The sequence below is a fragment of the Dioscorea cayenensis genome, chromosome 1 (assembly GCF_009730915.1).
Source record: "Dioscorea cayenensis subsp. rotundata cultivar TDr96_F1 chromosome 1, TDr96_F1_v2_PseudoChromosome.rev07_lg8_w22 25.fasta, whole genome shotgun sequence".
Classification (NCBI taxonomy): domain Eukaryota; kingdom Viridiplantae; phylum Streptophyta; class Magnoliopsida; order Dioscoreales; family Dioscoreaceae; genus Dioscorea; species Dioscorea cayenensis.
The window spans coordinates 2187394-2205204 of record NC_052471.1 but is presented as its reverse complement, the minus strand read 5'-3'; the positions used below and the strand labels follow the sequence as shown (position 1 = coordinate 2205204).

Sequence of the window (17811 nt, the reverse complement as noted above, 5' to 3'; positions counted from 1 at the left end):
TACATATATAATGAGATTTTGAGTTTGTTTTGCATATATACTTATAAATTTGGTGACTACATATTTAGTTCTTGAAAGTTGATAACCTATTATGTTGCAAACTCCTAAGTTCTATTATTTGCATAAATTCCTTGTTATCATTACACTATTTACATTATAAGTTGATATATAATTTTCTTCATAATCTGTTAACATTAGAAAATTCTAATTATCATGTTTCTATTTTTCCGTTATTTTAATAAAGTAAACTGTTAATCGTTAATGTTTATTTATTTAATTTTTTTTTTTTTTTTTTGAAATTTCCTACTTGCTTGTATCATGATTTTTGTCAAAGCATTCATTTGAATTATATGGAAAAGTATTGCAGTGATTTTAGATTAGTATTTTAGAAGGCAAAATTTAGATGCAAAGGAATGTGTTTGGAAATTATTTTTGATTTATGTATGCATTTATGATAAGAACAATTTCACAAAATATGATAATTTGGAAATTTGTCAAATTAATAGATTAATAAAATAATAAAATGTGATATTTAATTATAGGAATGAATTTACTGGTAATTAGAATAGTCTTTAGTTTTTTTAAATTTACTATCTTATTTAATAAAATGATAAAATGTGACATTTAATTATAGGAATGAATTTACTGGTAATTAGAATAGTCTTTAGTTTTTTGTTTTAATTTACTATCTTATTTAATAAAATGATAAAATGTGATATTTAATTATCGGAATGAATTTACTGGTAATTAGAATAGTCTTTAGTGTTTTTTTTTTTTTTATTTACTATCTTATTTAATGCACAATTGGTTATTCTGATGTTTTGGCCCTTGAAATAATTGTGATGATACTAATGATGAAAATGACATTAGAGATCTTTTACAACGTTGTACTATGTTTGTCTGATGGTTGGATTTGACATTAAATAAAAAACTTCATTGAGCAACTCCTATTTTTTGACAATCCCCAGATGTTAAACTTGATGATATACACTAACATTTTATTACTTAATTTAAAAAAAAAAAAATTCTCAAAGGATGTTACTGAAATCTGATTTTTTTTTTTAAAACCAGAAATGATAGATGAGGTTAAGGTTCGAAGGCAGAAGTCTAGATGTAATTATTTATTTCATCATTTTTATTTTTTACAAATTAATACATTTAACCTTGGGTAAAATTTTATAAATTAATTGGAAAAGATTTGAGATTTCATATTAATTATATAAATGACATGAATGCCATGGCGTCTGGAAGGTGATACTATCAGTGTGGAATCTAAAGATGAGTCAAATTTTGAGTTTTCATATCTGTAATTCAAATCGTGAGCTTGGGGCATCTATAATTTGTGGAAAAGAGAAGCACGTGGCTTGATATTCCAACCTTGTAATAAAGGAAAAGAAAAGTAATAAAACGATTAAGGTAGAAAAGAATTGTCAATAGTTAAAATAGGATAGTCAGTTAATTTAATAAGAAAAGGATATGAAATTGCCTTGATAAGAGTATACAGAAAGTGCTGATAAAAAAATGGCTTGGTGCAAGAAGTTTTTTTTTTTTTTTAAATTTTTAATGTTGTACTTTGAAAGTATTCACTTTTTCTATCTTCCTCAATAACAATTGATTGCCATTTTTTCCCTTTTCAGTTTGATTGCTCGAAGGGTATCAGTTTTATGGAGGTATTCTCTCTCTTGATATCCAGGATATATTATTGTTCAATGATGTACTGGATTTTGATTAAGGAACTAATAACTCTGCAAATTGTACTATTATATTCTATGACTGACTGACTGTGCAATCTGAATATACATGTGTTTTGTTCTATTATCTGACTAGTTGAACTTTTTAAAACATGTTGTGTAATTTATCATTTATGGTATCATTCCTTTACCGGGCTACAATGATCCATCATCATCTTAGTTTTGCTTTGGAGCTAGCATGCAACTTGTTCGAAGCCTTCAAGGACCTCTCAGAGTTTGCAGGCAAAAATTTAATAGTTTTTCAACAAGAAACTAGAATTAGAGTTGGACTATCCTTCGTGTGTTGTCTGAAAGATAGTGAATTTATCAAATCTCATTCCTAATATATAAATTATAAAGTTTATTCGAATATTATTTTGGATGATTTCATTCTTGGTGAGAATGATCATGAGCAGTCTTTCTGAGCAGAGTACCGCCTGTCTACCAATAATTTATTTCTACGTTTATTTGATTCTTTTGAAGTGTGGACACTGTTACTTAAAACCCTTACCTTGTAATTGTTTTTCAATATGTTTCATATGGCAGGAGCACTCATAATGAAACCAGAAGAGGTTGTTACTCGCTCATTCTACTTGTATCCAAGAACAGATCAAGCTGCAAAATATGAATGTGCAGGTGATGTAACAATCAAGAACAGAAAAGGATGACCTTAATATATTATATAGCAGGTTTTGACATCATTACCTACCATTCTGTTCCAGTGACATTTTTGTGGTTTCTGCAGCAATTCTAAAAGCTTCTGATTTTAATGAACTTGATCGGGCAGAGTGCCAGTTCACCACAACCGCTACAGTTCTTGATAATGGAACACAGGTTTAATTCGTAACAACATGGCAAACAATTATCCTGTCATCTCATTATTCTATTTTGATCAATCATGTTCTGTTTAGCTTACTATTAATAAATTGTACTGTTTTGAAGGTCGACTTTTGATTTTTCAGAAGTATATAGGGTGCGTATAGAAACATGTCAGTTTCAATTAAGTTTTCATAAGCACCTCAAAGTATCATATTACAGAGTTGTTTTGTGCCAATGCCTAACATTGTGTACTCTTACTAAGCATCCAATTGCATCACTTTATTTTACAAACTTTATCATGAATAAAGAATAATTTTTTGTGTCTAATGTAAAAATAAGTTCAATTGGTACCATCACAAAGCATCAACCACACTCTAGATCACTCATTAGCTTTGGTGTCACATTGCAATTGTTGTTCCTTTGAAGCCAGAAAATTTGTTGCCTTTGTAGATCATTCCTGCTTATGAATCAGAGAAGAACAGCATAAGAGGGTTTTTTAAAGCTATTGGGAAAATGTGGCATAAATTCTGGGATGGTGTGGTTGATTTCTTCATTGGTAAAACATGCAGGTATGCACTGTTCCATACCTATCAAGCATTAATTTTAATTGAAATCAAGAATATTTTTTCTTCATTTGGAGCAGATACAATGCACAAGTTTCTTTTCGATTTTCGCTGCACATATAATACATATGCATGAGCTGATCTTGATGTTTACATTGCTTCTAGCAATCTTCCCAACAGGTATCTTTCAATTAATCATTTATGAACTTCACATTGATGTATATTAACCATGCTTTGAATATATGTTACAGTTATTGTGCTACTCTGGTTGTTACATCAGAAAGGATTCTTTGATCCATTATATGACTGGTGGGATGACAGATTCATGTTAGGCAGCCACAGAAGAAGAACATATTCAAAGCATGGTAAAGAATTCGGACAATCTCGCACTCATGCTAAATATGATCAACATCTTGCACGCCATAATGACGGTAAATACCATCTCAACATGAAGAGAAAACGGCAAAGCAGTCATTCACACCATGTTCTTCACAAAAATCATTATCCTGATGTCTATCAACATAAGCTTGATCATCATCACCGTCTCCATGTTCATAAAGCTAGACAAAAACATAGACATGGAAAAGGCAATGGCAATGCACATGATTCACTTAAGGCAATCAAAATTCATGGAGAAAAACACAAGAGGCACACCCATGGTCACAACAGGATACATGAATTGCATGCTGGTTATAATTCTGAAGAGGAGTGATTGTGCACTTCTTTATACATTTCTTTTGGTTTTTGTATTATTTTCCTTTTCATATCATGTGTTGTTTATATGGTTTTACTGAAATATTCTGGTTTTATATGCACATATTACTGTTGGGGTTCTTGGACTGAGCGGGTAAACTGTGCCCTAAACTCTCTTTTATCTTTTCTGATTTATTTATTTTATAAAATAAAAACAGATCTTTTGTTTTTGATATTTTTAACTGTTTTTGTGGAAAAATCTATGTTTTTTAAAATTCAAGTAAAAATTTGTTGCAAAAAAGTTTTGAGAAACTTGATTGATGATTATTTGTTTTAACTTATTTAAAACTTGAAGTAGGTTTTTAAAAACAAGTAGTTTTTAGATATTTTTTTTTTTAAATGATCAACAAATATTAGAGATTGTTTTAAATAATAGAAATAATTTTTTTTATAAAGCTTAAAAGCCTAGGGCTCCTCCATTCTTATCACTTTAACGAAGATGCTAGTGCCAAACTAAAGTTTCTACTCCTCTCCAATTCTTAAAAAACATTCATCTATAAAATCCTAATCAAAATAAAAAAAATATATTTATAAATATATATAACAATAATAACTAGTTAAAAACCCAGCATCAATCAACCGAACCCAAACATCAAATTCTTATCACCACCGGGTCCCACCTAGCCTGTTTTCACCTCTCTACGGTATCTCGTACTATCTTGGATCTCAAGTCACCCTTCTCTCTCTTTCCCCCCTCACCGCCTTGAAAGAACCTCCTTTCTACACGCCAACCCCCTCTCTCTCTCTCTCTTTCTTTATATTTATTTATTTATTTATAATTATTTATATTTAATTCTTTATAAGCACTCGTACCTTCTTCCCCGGTAACTCCCCACCAACCCGGCTCTTTGGCCCCCAGGAAAAATTTCTCTCAATCCCTGAGAACTCCACCAATCTTCAGCGGGGAGACGTGCTTGCAGAGCTCCGGTCTAATGGCGAGCCTTCGCAGGACGCGATCGACACCTTCATTAGCTTCACTGGCTCCACCGAGGCCGCCGCCATCCAGAAACTTGAGGTGAAACCACCCGCCGATCCTTTTTGTTCTTAGAATTAGGGCTTGGTATTGTCTCTGCCTTGTGTTGATCTCTGTTTATGCTCCGATTTTTGGAAATTTGTGAGTTTGTTTTGTTGATTGTGATCGATTTTGATTGTGGTTTTGCTTTTAGTGTTATGGGGATGAGAGCGCGGATTGTGGTTGTGAATTTCTTGGATGTTTAGCGTTTTTCGTTTTTGTTGTTTCTTAATGTTTGTATTATGATTTGGGGATTGGATTTCCATGTGGGTTAGATGTCATGGATTCCGATGCTCTGATCGGGTTAGTTTTTTTATTTTATTTTCAATTCCTATGAAACTAAAGATGATAATTTAGGTTTTTTGAGTTCTATAGATTTCTAGAATTTCTAAATGTATGAACATCTTGTTGTTGTGGAGTGTCCAGTTTGGAATTCTGGCACTGTTATGTATATTTTAATTGTATGATTCTACCTGTGCAGATTTGATGTCTTTTCCTATGCTAAAGTTTTCTCTTTTATGTATCTTTGAAACCTGACCATGTTTTCTTCCTTTTATGTCTGTTTAACTATCACTGTGAGGTAATTTGCTACAAGGTAGAAGTGATGAACTTCATCCATATGGTAATTTTAGTCTTTGTGTGCAAAAAGGATTTTGCATAATAAAATCAAGAAACTTAGTCCAAACCTGAATGATATTTAGCTTAATAATCCATTCCTTGTGGTTAATATGTTCCCAGTTAAAATCTTGTGTTGTCCTTGCAAGCATTAACAGAACTTGTGAATCTTTACTTCCGTGTTCAACTTTGATTTAACCTAACTTTCACAGCCATTGCAATGGAAGCACAATTCATTGCATCTCTATAAATCTAATACCCAAGGTAATGTTAGAGATGTTCCTTTTTTTCACAGATATGCATTAGTCAGCTGTTGACCCTACTTCACTATAAGGATGGCTTTCATTCATCCTGGACAATTTTGTTTTATTAAATCTGAAAAGAAAGGCAAATTTATTAAGACCACATCCACTTGATTTGGATATATCTGTCAAAATATTAATTATTCAAAAGGTTTTGCCAAGCAAATGTTTCGGTAGTACTTGAGCCAAGATTCTCAAGTAAACATCATTAGCTTTTTTGTCCAGTTGTTTGCATTTAGGCATTCAACCAAATATGCACTGGGAAAGATCCAGTCAGGTGGGTATATGTGTGGGTAGGCAGATAGGGATATGTGTCGGTAGTTGCGGCGAAGTAGTGGCACAAGATATATTGATGCATGAGAAGATCACAATACAAAAACAAACTTAAAGGTAATCTAAAGAATTGTGAGTACTCATGTTCTGCCCTCCATATAAAAATCAGTGACCTGTATTCACGGATATGGACTCATATGGTTTTGTCTATTTTATACACTTGGACAAGTAAACCATATTTATGTTAGAGAGATGGAGAACATTACTTGAAGCATGTTGGTTTTAGGGAAAGAGGATTTAAATCATATCAAAATAAATCCTAGGAATTGTGAAAATCACAAGAATTGCTAAGACCCAGTTGGTCCAAGTGGTAGAGGTTTGAGTTGCTTAAGTAGGAGGTTTCAAGTTTGAATTTTTGTATATGCGACAAAACATTTATTGGGAGATGTCTACCAATTAGTATCTTGTTCTGGTGAAACCAACAGGTTAAAATATATAAAAGAAAAGCACCCTTAGAAAGATAAGGAAGAATCTTGATTTTAAAAGATAAGTAAAAAATAAAAATAAAAATTAAAAATATAACAAGAAAAGATAAGATAAGTTTTTTAAAAAAAGATTGAGATTGAGTGAAACAGTCAAACAGAGTTAAAACTGAGAATGAAGTGGAAAAATAAAAATGCAAGGTAAGATCCTATAGGGACATATAGGGAACACGTAACCGCCACTTATGTCCATTTGAAGCTAGATTTTGTTTGATTATATGAAACTAGTTGTCGTATTTGGTCCCCTTTGTTATCGCATATGTGGTATTTATTTTCTTGCACTTGACATGATTCCATGCTTGTGTGAATGGAAAATTTTAGGAGAGCCGTTCCCATTTTTTTTCTGAAGCATATTGTTTATTAAAACAAAAGAAGCTTTTAAATATGATAATATGAGTTAAAGATTAAAAAAAAAATTCTAATTGTGTGAAAAAATAAAAATCAAATAAGGTTGGCAATTGAAAATTGACTAATAGGCCCATAAAAAGAAAATAGAAAAGAGGCCTAATGAACACATCTTTTTCTTGTATTTGTCCTATATGATGTTTTAGGATTTTTTGGGCGTCTTTAACTGAGTTTTCATCTAATTTATATGCCATTCAGGAAAATCGTGGAGATCTGAATGCAGCTGTCAATGCATATTTCAGTGAAGGAGATAGAAGAAAGTGCGTGACCAAATTTTAGTTCACTTGCAGTTGGAATTTTTCGCTTAGGCTGTGAAATCCTTAAAGTTTCTACTTTTCTTTAATTTTTCTTTTACTGCACTGTATTTTGAACATTCTGCATTTTAATTTGCAGTTTACCAGCAGATGATGATGATTTGATGAATATAGACAGCCATGTTAATGATGAAACTACACAACCTACTTTTCCACTTCTGTCAGCTGCCCGCGGTGTGAACCCATTTTCAGTCCTTGATCCGAATTTTGGTCGAAACTTTTTTGATCGTGCAACTGATTTTCCTGGCCTTTCACCAATTGTTTCACATCCGCGTGAAGTGCGGGAAATTCCTATTGAGTTCAAGAATGAAAATAATGATTCTAGTTCTTCTGCTCATGGGCCTGTTATAGAGGATGTTACTGGAACAGTATCTATACCAGGATCAGAAACTCATGGAACTGTCATAATTGATGATGATGAGGATGAGGATATTCCTAATGCTTCTGCTGATCATAGAACAAGTTATAATGAAATACATAATGTCCCTGGTGATGTTCCTTTTGGAGCACATCCTCGACCTGGTGCTACTCCATCTGTTGATTTGATTGATTACAACAATGATATTGAAGAGGAAATGATTCAAGCCGCAATTGAAGCTTCAAAGCATGACGCTGGGGATTATCCGAGTCAGCATTCTGATGTACCAAATGTATGGTTATTTTTTTCTGGCGGGGCTAATTAATTTTTCCTGGTTCTTTTTCTTCACATTTTGTTCACCCATTTCTATTTTCACAGCAGCCATCTGTTTCCCACTTTGAGCGGCGTTCACCCCCTTTTGAGGATTCTGATCTGGCACGAGCAGTTTCACTCTCATTAAAGGTCTATGTTTTATCTGTGCTATTTGTTCTTATACACATACTTTCACCGGATGTTTCTGTGATCTATATTTTTTCATTGCCTTTTTTTCAGACTGCAGAGCAAGAAAGAGCCCTCCGTGAACAGGGTGGTCAAGCTAATGAGGCACAACCTTCTTATGCATCTGATATTAAACAGGAAGAAGTACATGGAACCACTTTGGAAAATGGAAGGTGCATATGCTTTATGTCTCTTTCATGTCATCATTGAAGATGAAGTTCACATTTCTGACGAGAAAATAAAGTTCAATTTTCTTGTCTCTTTCATATACTACGTTTTTAACTGCATAAATAACTAAGTCAAACTTATGTTCTATTTGATATTGAACATCGGCTGGAACATCCAGTCATGTAAATTCAGTGGAGGAGAACTTATTTGTCCATGAAGAAGATGAGGAAGATGAACAACCACTAGTGAGGCACCGTTCTAGGCGTCTAGGGACTGGAAATGCAGGAACTGGGCAAGTGATTGATAGCTCTTCTTCAAGTCCTGAACAGCATGATGTTTCTGTTCATCCTCAGAATAATGGAGTTGCCTTCCAGTCAGATGAGGTAAAGTTACATATGAAATGAGCTTCTTTATTCTTTGGCATTTTATTTAATAAGAAACTCTATGGTGCACCTTATGCTATTAACCATTGATCTCCTATTGTAAATAAAGTGGGGGGGCATATCTAATGAAGAGCATGACGAAGCTGTAATGCTTGAGGCTGCAATGTTTGGTGGTGTTCCTGACAATACTGCTTTATCACTTTCCATACCCATCTCATCAAGGCTTGCAAAACAGTTCATCTTTTCTATCCTCGGGCGCCTCGTCCTCCATCACCGACATTAGTGGAACAACGCTGCTAAAGGGAGCAGCAGGTTTTGGTTTCTTTCGGATGGAAGATTGGTTCCCACTTTGGTTTCTCAACACTTACTAATGTAAACTTGAGTTTTCAGGATGATGAGTATCTTGCAGCACTACAAGCAGATAGAGAAAAGGAATTAAAATTTATGCAAGAGGCTGAACGTCGTCAATTGGAGGAAGCTGCTGCCAGGGAAGCTTCTCTTGAAAGAGAAAGACATCAAGAGGAGGAGAATCGCAGGAAAATGCTTGAGGAAGAGGTGCTATACTGATCATAATAGTGCTTTAAAATGATATTGTTAGATAAAAATTTGTTCTTTTTAGAAAAATTGCATGCCATTATCTTTCATTCAAGGCCTCTTGATATTGAAACATTCTACAATTTATTAGTGTTTGTCTTGTGGACACTTAGAGATATGTATGCCAGATACACATTTAATAACAATTTTCAACTCCAAGTTCTCTATTTATATTGATATGGTTTTTTCTTATTTCTTTATCAAACTATAATGATATACTTGTGAGAACTGATTTAAATTCTTGTACACTAAGAATTCACACTATCTGCCTATAAACATGTATACGTTTTCAGGCAATACTAAAAGTGGTAAAGGTCTCTAAGAATTAACAAGCAAATAATTTTCTGGAAATCGTTGTCTACAAGCAGATACTCCACACTTGCGCATTCATCTTTAGCTGACAACTTATCCCTATTTATATTCAATGATGATTTGCAAGTTCAAATTAATGTTATTGCCTTGCCCAGAGCAACTAATTGTCTATGTGGGAGGAAATTAATTAATGAATTTGGTTCAACCTTTTCACTTGTAGTATAATTTTCTGTATTTGCTCAGTAATCCTCAATTTAGGAATTTATCTCTAAGATATTTATTCAAATTATAGTAAATTTTGTATGTCATAACTTCTAGATTTCCATATTGCAGGAATTTAAGAGGGAACTTGCTGCAAAGGAAGCATCTCTGCCTCAGGAACCTGGTTCAGATGATGAAAGTGCTGTTACACTTCTTGTTCGCATGCCTGATGGTAGTCGCCAGGGACGTCGTTTTTCAAAATCTGATAGGCTTCAGGTACATCTGTTTGTATCTTCTTTATTAAGGAAATCTGTCTCCTAGCTGTCCTGATGTCAATTTGTTGTTGTCTACTGCTGCAGTTTCTTTTTGATTTCATAGATATTGGAAGGTTGGTCAAACCGGGCACCTACAGATTGGTAAGTTCTCATTTAAGATGGGCATTAGATTTTTTTTCCTCCAGCTACTATCTTTTTATCAGTGAAACTATATTATTATTTGGCTGTTTATCTTCCAAAAAATTTGGTGCCATGACCTAGATTTGTGTTTATCATGAATCATAACATGACCATACTCACGTACCACATGATACCTTGTTTGTCAATAATATTATGTTCTTTTCTATAGGCATCAAAATATTATCATTGTCTCCATTTAGCCACTTCAGGAGTCTTGCTATGGACTTCTATGCAATGTGTTATTATATTTACCTGTGAGAATCTACTCTTAAGGCAGAGCATTCTATGGATCAAATTTGATGAAGTTGTTGATGTGTTTAAGATAAGAATTATTGATATTTTAAAGCTTGTTGTTGTCATAGATGTCGAAGTTATATTTGTTGCCTGCTTCTATGATATTGATCTACAATAAAGTATTTTTTGAGTTAATTTATAATTATCTTTTAACATATTTATCATATTCTACTCATTGTTAGCAATCATATGACACTTGGAACCATTGCTCTTGCTTGAAGACATAATAAGAAATATCATGGGAGAAATCACAGATATTTGTGAGCAAGAATGCTTGACCTTTTAGATAATCTAGGTTTTTTCTTTTTCAGAATTCTTTTCATTATAACTGATTAATGAATAGAGAAGGCCATAGAACAACTCTAATCTTTGACGGTTTCCAGTTTTTATATTTAAATTTAAATAAAATTATTTGTAGTGATATACCAAGGCTGTCATTCTCTTTTTAAATGTTATTATTAGAAAGCATATTAAACATATGAAGACTTCATTGAGGTTTTACTTTCAGCTGATAAAATTGCTTTGAAACTTTAATAGCAAGTCATAGGCTGCTCTGATTCTTGTTTTCTTAATTGTATTTACTCTGTCATGTGTTCTATCTTCCAAAAGTTTGAGCATGATGGTTTTCTACATGGAAAAGCATTGATCATGTGAGGGATGGAGTACATGGTACCTGGTATTTATATATATATATCCCTGCATATACTCTCTAGCATTTCAAAACTTCATTCTGGTGGCGGCTGAATACGTAGCCAAATAAATAGATTAATCTATTTTTAACCACTGTTATATTGAAGTCAGTATAACATAAGTTGTTATGCAGAAATTTTAAATGCATCACCAGTATTTATTTATTATTATTTTTTTTTTTTTGCTTTCTTGTGCTATTGTGTTTACTTTGTCAATTCAATCACATTAATATTATGCTACTGCTTTAATTTAATTTTTACAGGTCAGGCCATTCCCAAGGCGTGCATTTACCGTCGGAGAAAGTGAACTGACCTTGAGTGAACTGGGTCTGACCAGCAAGCAAGAAGCCTTATTTCTAGAATTAGTTTAGTTTCATTTTATTTTATTTATAAACAGGTGACATGCTTTAAGTAAAGGCTAGAAGTAAAAAAAAATGTCGGTTGGGACATGATATGAAATTTGAGGCGTCTCATGTTTTTATTACCCAAAATTTGCATGATCAAGTCCAGGAGTGTTTTTTTTAATTGATTGAAGCCGTGATTGGGCCTGAGCAGCTCATGAATGTTTCGATGATGTCAAACATCTGAATATTTATTTATTTATGTACAGAAACATCATCAACAGCAATGCGTCTTTTTAATGGTTTATCATTTTATTAGAAAAACATAACCTTTGTTGGCTATTTGTGATGCCATTGCTTGCTTGCATTTAGCATTTAGCATTTAGCATTTAGCTCCTTTTGAGAAGAGCTTCTATGCAGTCTGAACAATAAAATTCATCTACAGTGAAAATTTGTTTGAAAATTAAAGTAAATCTAATCCTTTTGTTCTAGGGTTTGTTTTCTTTTATTAATGTAATTATTGATGCATTAAGAAAATTATTTGGAAAATACGTTTGACAGGTTTTATTATTTTTTTTTTTAAAAAAAATATGTATAGTAAAAGAAAAAAATTTTGTTTGATATGTTCAGAGGTCGTATGGCAGGACGATTTATCTCTAAAAAGTTGTTTTGATCGATGTGAAATTTAAGTTCCATTAAACACCTCTTTTATTCCCCAAAGAAGAACCACTTCAACTCAAAAGTTAAAAGAAAACAAAAGACAAACAAAGATAACAAAGAAAAAGAGAAGGATGGCAAGAGGAAGGAAGGTGAAAAACAATAGACACCCATTTATTGCTCCATATGGCCTTAGCATTTCCTTCTTTCACACACCTGCAAACACAAACTCACTTATCAACTAAAAGTATTCATGCTAAAAAAACACAAAAAGAAATACTGCATATATCAAAAGAGAGGGAAATGGAATGAAGCATCACAGGTAACAACAGGAAGGTTGCAATCTCTTGGAATACGATTAATTATATCAACGGTACTGCAAAGGCATGTCCGATCAACTGCTCGGAGAGCACCGCAACACTCAGCGCTCGGGAGGACCCTGCGGCCCTCCAGGCAACACATATGCTGCACAAGTCGTGAGTGCACCGAGATTGGCCGAGCAATTCTGTGAAAATACCAGTCTAGATTGCATGACCAATGTGACCATCAAAATCATCAGAACTATCTTCACAGCTGCCATTCTTGTCAGTAGATAGTAACTCAGGACTATCAGTTTTTGATTTGGTTGATTTAGTTTTTTGTTCTGTTATATGTAGTGTTTATAAAAGGAAGGTTTAAGGAGGAGCTATAAACCTCTCCCCACCAAACTTGTGAATCACCAAACCTCTTTATTTTGTGATCACACAAGTTATGTAGCATGGTAACATGGATTTGATATGGTGTGATTAATAATTTGTGGTTCTCTCATATAAACAAAGAAAAACAAAATTTTGGTTAGCACTGATCAATGTCTTGTTTGATTAAATTCTATGATTACTTGAAGGATAACTCAAGGCAATTGTTTACAGACTATAACATTATAAAGAAAATAACAAAAACCTTAAAAGCAACAAATACAACTGAATTTTTACACCATGTTTATCAGTTTGTAAAGATAAAATTTGCGGCTAATTTTTTTTTAGCAGGGCACCAAATTAAGGTTTTTTCTCATTTTGGGCTCCAAAATTCAATTTGAATCAAAATAATTACCTTACTTCAATTTTATTTTATCGAGTGGTTACCGTAGAGATATCAGCATTTTTTTATGACGTAGATGTCAAAAATTCTTTGTCATGGGATACATGATACTATTCGCCCAATTAGCAATTACATCTTATTTTTTTTATAAAGAATTTCCAACATCAGATCATTAAAAATAAATTAGATTTCCTCATATGATCACCCAATGATATAAAATTAAAGTTTCGTAACCATTTTTATTCAAATTGAAGTTTGGACTTAAAAAATGACTATATTTGAATCGTCTATCAAAAAAATTACCCACACAACCATTGTAGCCATATTTTATTTAGCCAATTTATTAATGAAAATAAACTTTTAAATAGTCAAGAATTAAAGAGTCCACAAAACATTACTTTTTGATATTCTCATCTGAGTCTTAAATGGACAAATGGTACAGAGGGTAGGCATATAATTCTTAAGTATTATTATCATTGTTATTATTATTAATAGACATCGCTTTAATCTCACCAAAAAGTGTGGCTACATTCCCATGTGCCTTTATCCTTCTTTTCCACAATTTTAAACACCAATTGCAAAACATTTATTTGCACGATTAATTCCTATCAATTTCATACAATTTTTCCCCATTTGTTTTAAGATCAACTTGTCTTCTTGTCATGTGACCATGAAAGCCATATTAGAATATAACAACTAAGATTTAATGCTCATATATCTTCTCAGCTTTCCTCTCTTGCTTATTTAATAATTTTCGTGTATCATTAGTGGAAAGTCCCGAAGAAGTTGCCTGGTTTCAAATTAAATCTCTTTGTTATTTATTTATTTTTTTATCATCATCTCTCATAAAATTTACTTTTAAATATCAATTAATGATTTTTTTTTTTTTGAAAAGATAGATAAACCACTTCAATTAAAGTAAAAAGTAATAAGAACACCACAACTCCAGTTCCAGAAGAAACACGGGAACAAAAAGACCCTGCAAGCGATGGAGCGAAGACAAAAGACGAACAAACAAAAGCGAGGCAAAAGCAATTTGCCTCCACCACCCAAGACAAAAAATCCTCTAGCCCATGCCCATCTCTGAATCCTCCTCCGGAGTCGGCTCCACACCCAGCTCCTCCACCACAGTACCAAAGGACTCCAAGCTACGCCTGATAGCTGGGAGATGTTCCTCCATAAACTAATGAATTTAGCCCGGGAAGATTTAGAAGTAAATATTCAAAATTCAGTGTGCACAAAAAAATATTCAAGAAAAAAATATCAAATAAAAGGATTTAAAAAATAAATAAATAAATAAATAAATAAGGTCAAAACAAACCACAGGTTAGATGAATAAATAACTTTTCAGTAAATCCTCCTATTTTTTATCATATATTTTTTTTAAATATTAATTTATAGATAAGACACGCAAAGAATATGTACAAACATAGAGATAATCCCTCAACACACAGGTGCCCTCACCTAATATGAATAACTATTTGGTCTAAATCAATATATTTTATTTTATTTGACAAAAACGACTAACACCGTTAAAGAAACAAGTACAAAAGTACATTAATGACAATGGCTTTATGATCTTTTAACAGATTTATTATGTGGGGTAGACTAACACGCAAAATAATACGGCCTTCTATATGTGTTTAAGATAATATATAAAGGTTCATAAGTAACTCAACAATAGTAAATCCCTAGTCATGCAACGCTAGACAGATAGAGAATATAACTTCTTCTATAAGGGATTCACATTAAAACCCAGTATATATAGTGAATAAATAATACTCTATGTATCGGACTAAATGAACAACACTTTATAGTATCTGCGAGCGTAGAGTTTCACTCTCCAAAGAGGTGAGAATCCATTGGATTATCCCGTGGTTCTCATCGATCTATTTTATCTAAAGATTTTTAAAAAATTTGTACACACAAAATCCATCCAATAAATGAACTAGTAACTCTTCTGAGGAGTGAGGAGGGGTACAACAAATAATAATTAATATATAAAATAAATAAATAAATAAAACCAATTAAAAAAAATTTATAAACTTTCAAGGACTTTAAAGTAATTAACCATCCACACTATGAAGTATGAACTTCTAATATCAACCACTCTCTCTCTCCTTTGATCCACAAATGAAATGGTCGAACAGTCCACCGATCACTACCACGCGCTGGCGCGCGCCCGCGCGCTCATCCCTACCGCGCTCTCCTGCGCTCATTCCCAACCCACTCTCACCACTCGCTGGTCCACCATCATCTCCACTCTCCAAGCTCTCCCACCCTCCCTCTCCAACCTCTCCACTCACCCATCCTTCTCCAAATCCCCTCTTTGCCTCACTCTCCTCCATTCCATCTCCACCACCCTCTCCCACCTCATCCATCTCTCCTCCTCTTCCTCCTCTTCCTCTCTCGGCAAACTCCACTTACAAAGCCAACTCCACTCTCTCAATTCCAACCTTGAACTCCACCTCCATGACTGCAAACTCTTACTCAAAACCACCTCAATCTCCGACGACGAACCACTAACACGTCTCCAGCTCGGCGACTCAGACTCCAAACACAGAGCTTTGGACGAGTTACTTACATCCATGAAAGCTAACGTGAATAGTGTGCATGCAGCTGAGCTTAGCGCTGCAAGTGTTGCAGCACTAGCTAGCCTTCTCACCCACACTAGCATGCCCAAGATCAAAGAGAAAGCTGTCTCTCTTGTTTGCTTGCTTGCTGAGTTTGAGTCATATGAGAGCTCGCTTTCTTCTGATCATTTGCTTAAAACTTTGATCAAGCTCGCTGAGTCTGGCTCTCACTATTGTCGTGTCAAATCTTTGATGTCGTTACAAAGGTTATCGATCAAACCAGACGCCGCTCACATCGTTGTAGCTCATGATGGTGTTCGTGTCTTGATCGAGATGATCTATGAGCATGGTGATGACTCCATCACTCTGTCAGCTGCCACGGCAACGCTGAAGAACTTGTCGGTGTTACCAGAGCTTATGAATTATGATATTATGGTAATTACTCGAGTGATGGTTACTATACTTGATTCACCCAATGCTGAAGCTTCAAAGCAGCATGCTGCGGAGTTTTTAGCTAATGTGACTTTTATTCATGAGAGCTTGAAAAGCTTAGTAATCTCTGAAGGAGCTGTTCGGAGTCTTCTCAGTTATTTAGATGAGCCATTACCGCAAGAACCGGCAATCTCTGCTATTCGAAACCTTGTTGATTTGGTTTCCATTGAGAGCTTGGTATCACTTGGTTTGTTCCCAAGATTGGTGAGAATTCTCAAAGATGGAACTCAAGGATCAAAACAAGCTGCAGCATTTACAGTTGCCAAGGTTTCAAGTTACAGAGAGGTTCAAGAGTTGGTTGGGGAGTTTGGGATTATGGATTTGCTGGTGGAGATGATCAATGGTAAGACTAAAGGAAGTAGAGAAGCAGCAGCACAAGCCATGGCTGGTTTGATGAGTGGGTGTCATAAGAACTGCAGGAAGATAGTAGTGAAGAAGAGGAATTGTCAGAGTGCTCTGCCAGGTTTGGTTCAGTTGTTGGATTGGAATACAAACAACAGGGCAAACAAGTATGCAGTGGCTTGTCTTCTGTGTTTGTCAAAGAGTAGCAAGAGTAGAAGATTAATGATTGCTCATGGAGCTATTGGGTATTTGAAGAAGCTCACTGAGATGGGTGTGCCTGGTTCTACAGAGTTGATGGAGAGATTAGAGAAAGGGAAGCTCATCAACTTGTTTACTAGATCAGTATCATTTTAATGTTCAACTAAATTTATACATAATGTTTCTGAATGTAATTGCATTCTACTTTATTTGATCCAATTTCAATGTTTTGATATATATATCTATATATATTTATACGAGAGCTTGATCTAGGGATATACATAGATTTAAAATCTAAAAATATTACGGTAACTATTGGATTTGTATTTGACGGTTATAATAATTTATGTATAGTATAAACAATATATAACAGAAAAAAAAATAATGCTGAGAGAATCAGATCCGATGGCTCTTACTCAAATATACTTAGAAAATATTATCTAAGTACTTACTTAGATGATATTTTTATATATATATATATATATATATATCATCGGGATCTCAATTAAACATATTTAGAAAACATCATCTAAGTACTTACTTAGATGATGTTCTCTTATTATATATATATATATATATATATATATATATATATATATATATATATATATGAAAAAGGCTTATGAATATTGGGGATGGGGAACATGTTGGTACAGTTGAGAGAGTGTAGTTAAGAATTGATTTGTTTGAGTGTTATAGTGTTGACAGCAGGGCACAGCAGAGTTTGTCCGGAGATGTCTCATCAGTAACAATGGGTAGGTTTTTGGGAAGAGGGCAGGGGTGAACCCACTGAGAGCCCAGGGAGCGATGCACGAGCGCCGGTGGAGCAAGTGGGGGACGGAGCCAGCGCT

At 33.8% G+C, this 17811-nt stretch overlaps 2 protein-coding genes and 1 pseudogene across 2 annotated transcripts in view; 2 read left to right on the top strand and 1 right to left on the bottom strand.

Annotated features, from left to right (window-relative positions):
• LOC120262605 (protein HAPLESS 2-like) overlaps nt 1–3922 on the top strand; it is a 10021-nt gene extending 6099 nt beyond the window's left edge. Inside the window, 7 exon segments of the mRNA XM_039270662.1 lie at nt 1638–1653; nt 2277–2366; nt 2476–2564; nt 3000–3118; nt 3193–3248; nt 3251–3292; nt 3364–3922. Coding sequence (XP_039126596.1) covers nt 1638–1653; nt 2277–2366; nt 2476–2564; nt 3000–3118; nt 3193–3248; nt 3251–3292; nt 3364–3824 — 873 coding nt within the window. The 3' untranslated portion in view covers nt 3825–3922.
• An 877-nt stretch (nt 3923–4799) lies between these two features.
• Nucleotides 4800–11681, top strand: LOC120261730 (annotated as a pseudogene).
• A 621-nt stretch (nt 11682–12302) lies between these two features.
• LOC120265172 (protein LIM3-like) lies at nt 12303–12913 on the bottom strand. Its single transcript, XM_039273064.1, is given in 3 exon segments — nt 12303–12494; nt 12599–12719; nt 12721–12913. Coding segments are annotated over 3 exon segments (267 nt in total). The 5' UTR covers nt 12859–12913; the 3' UTR covers nt 12303–12486.
• Nucleotides 12914–17811: the final 4898 nt, after the last annotated feature.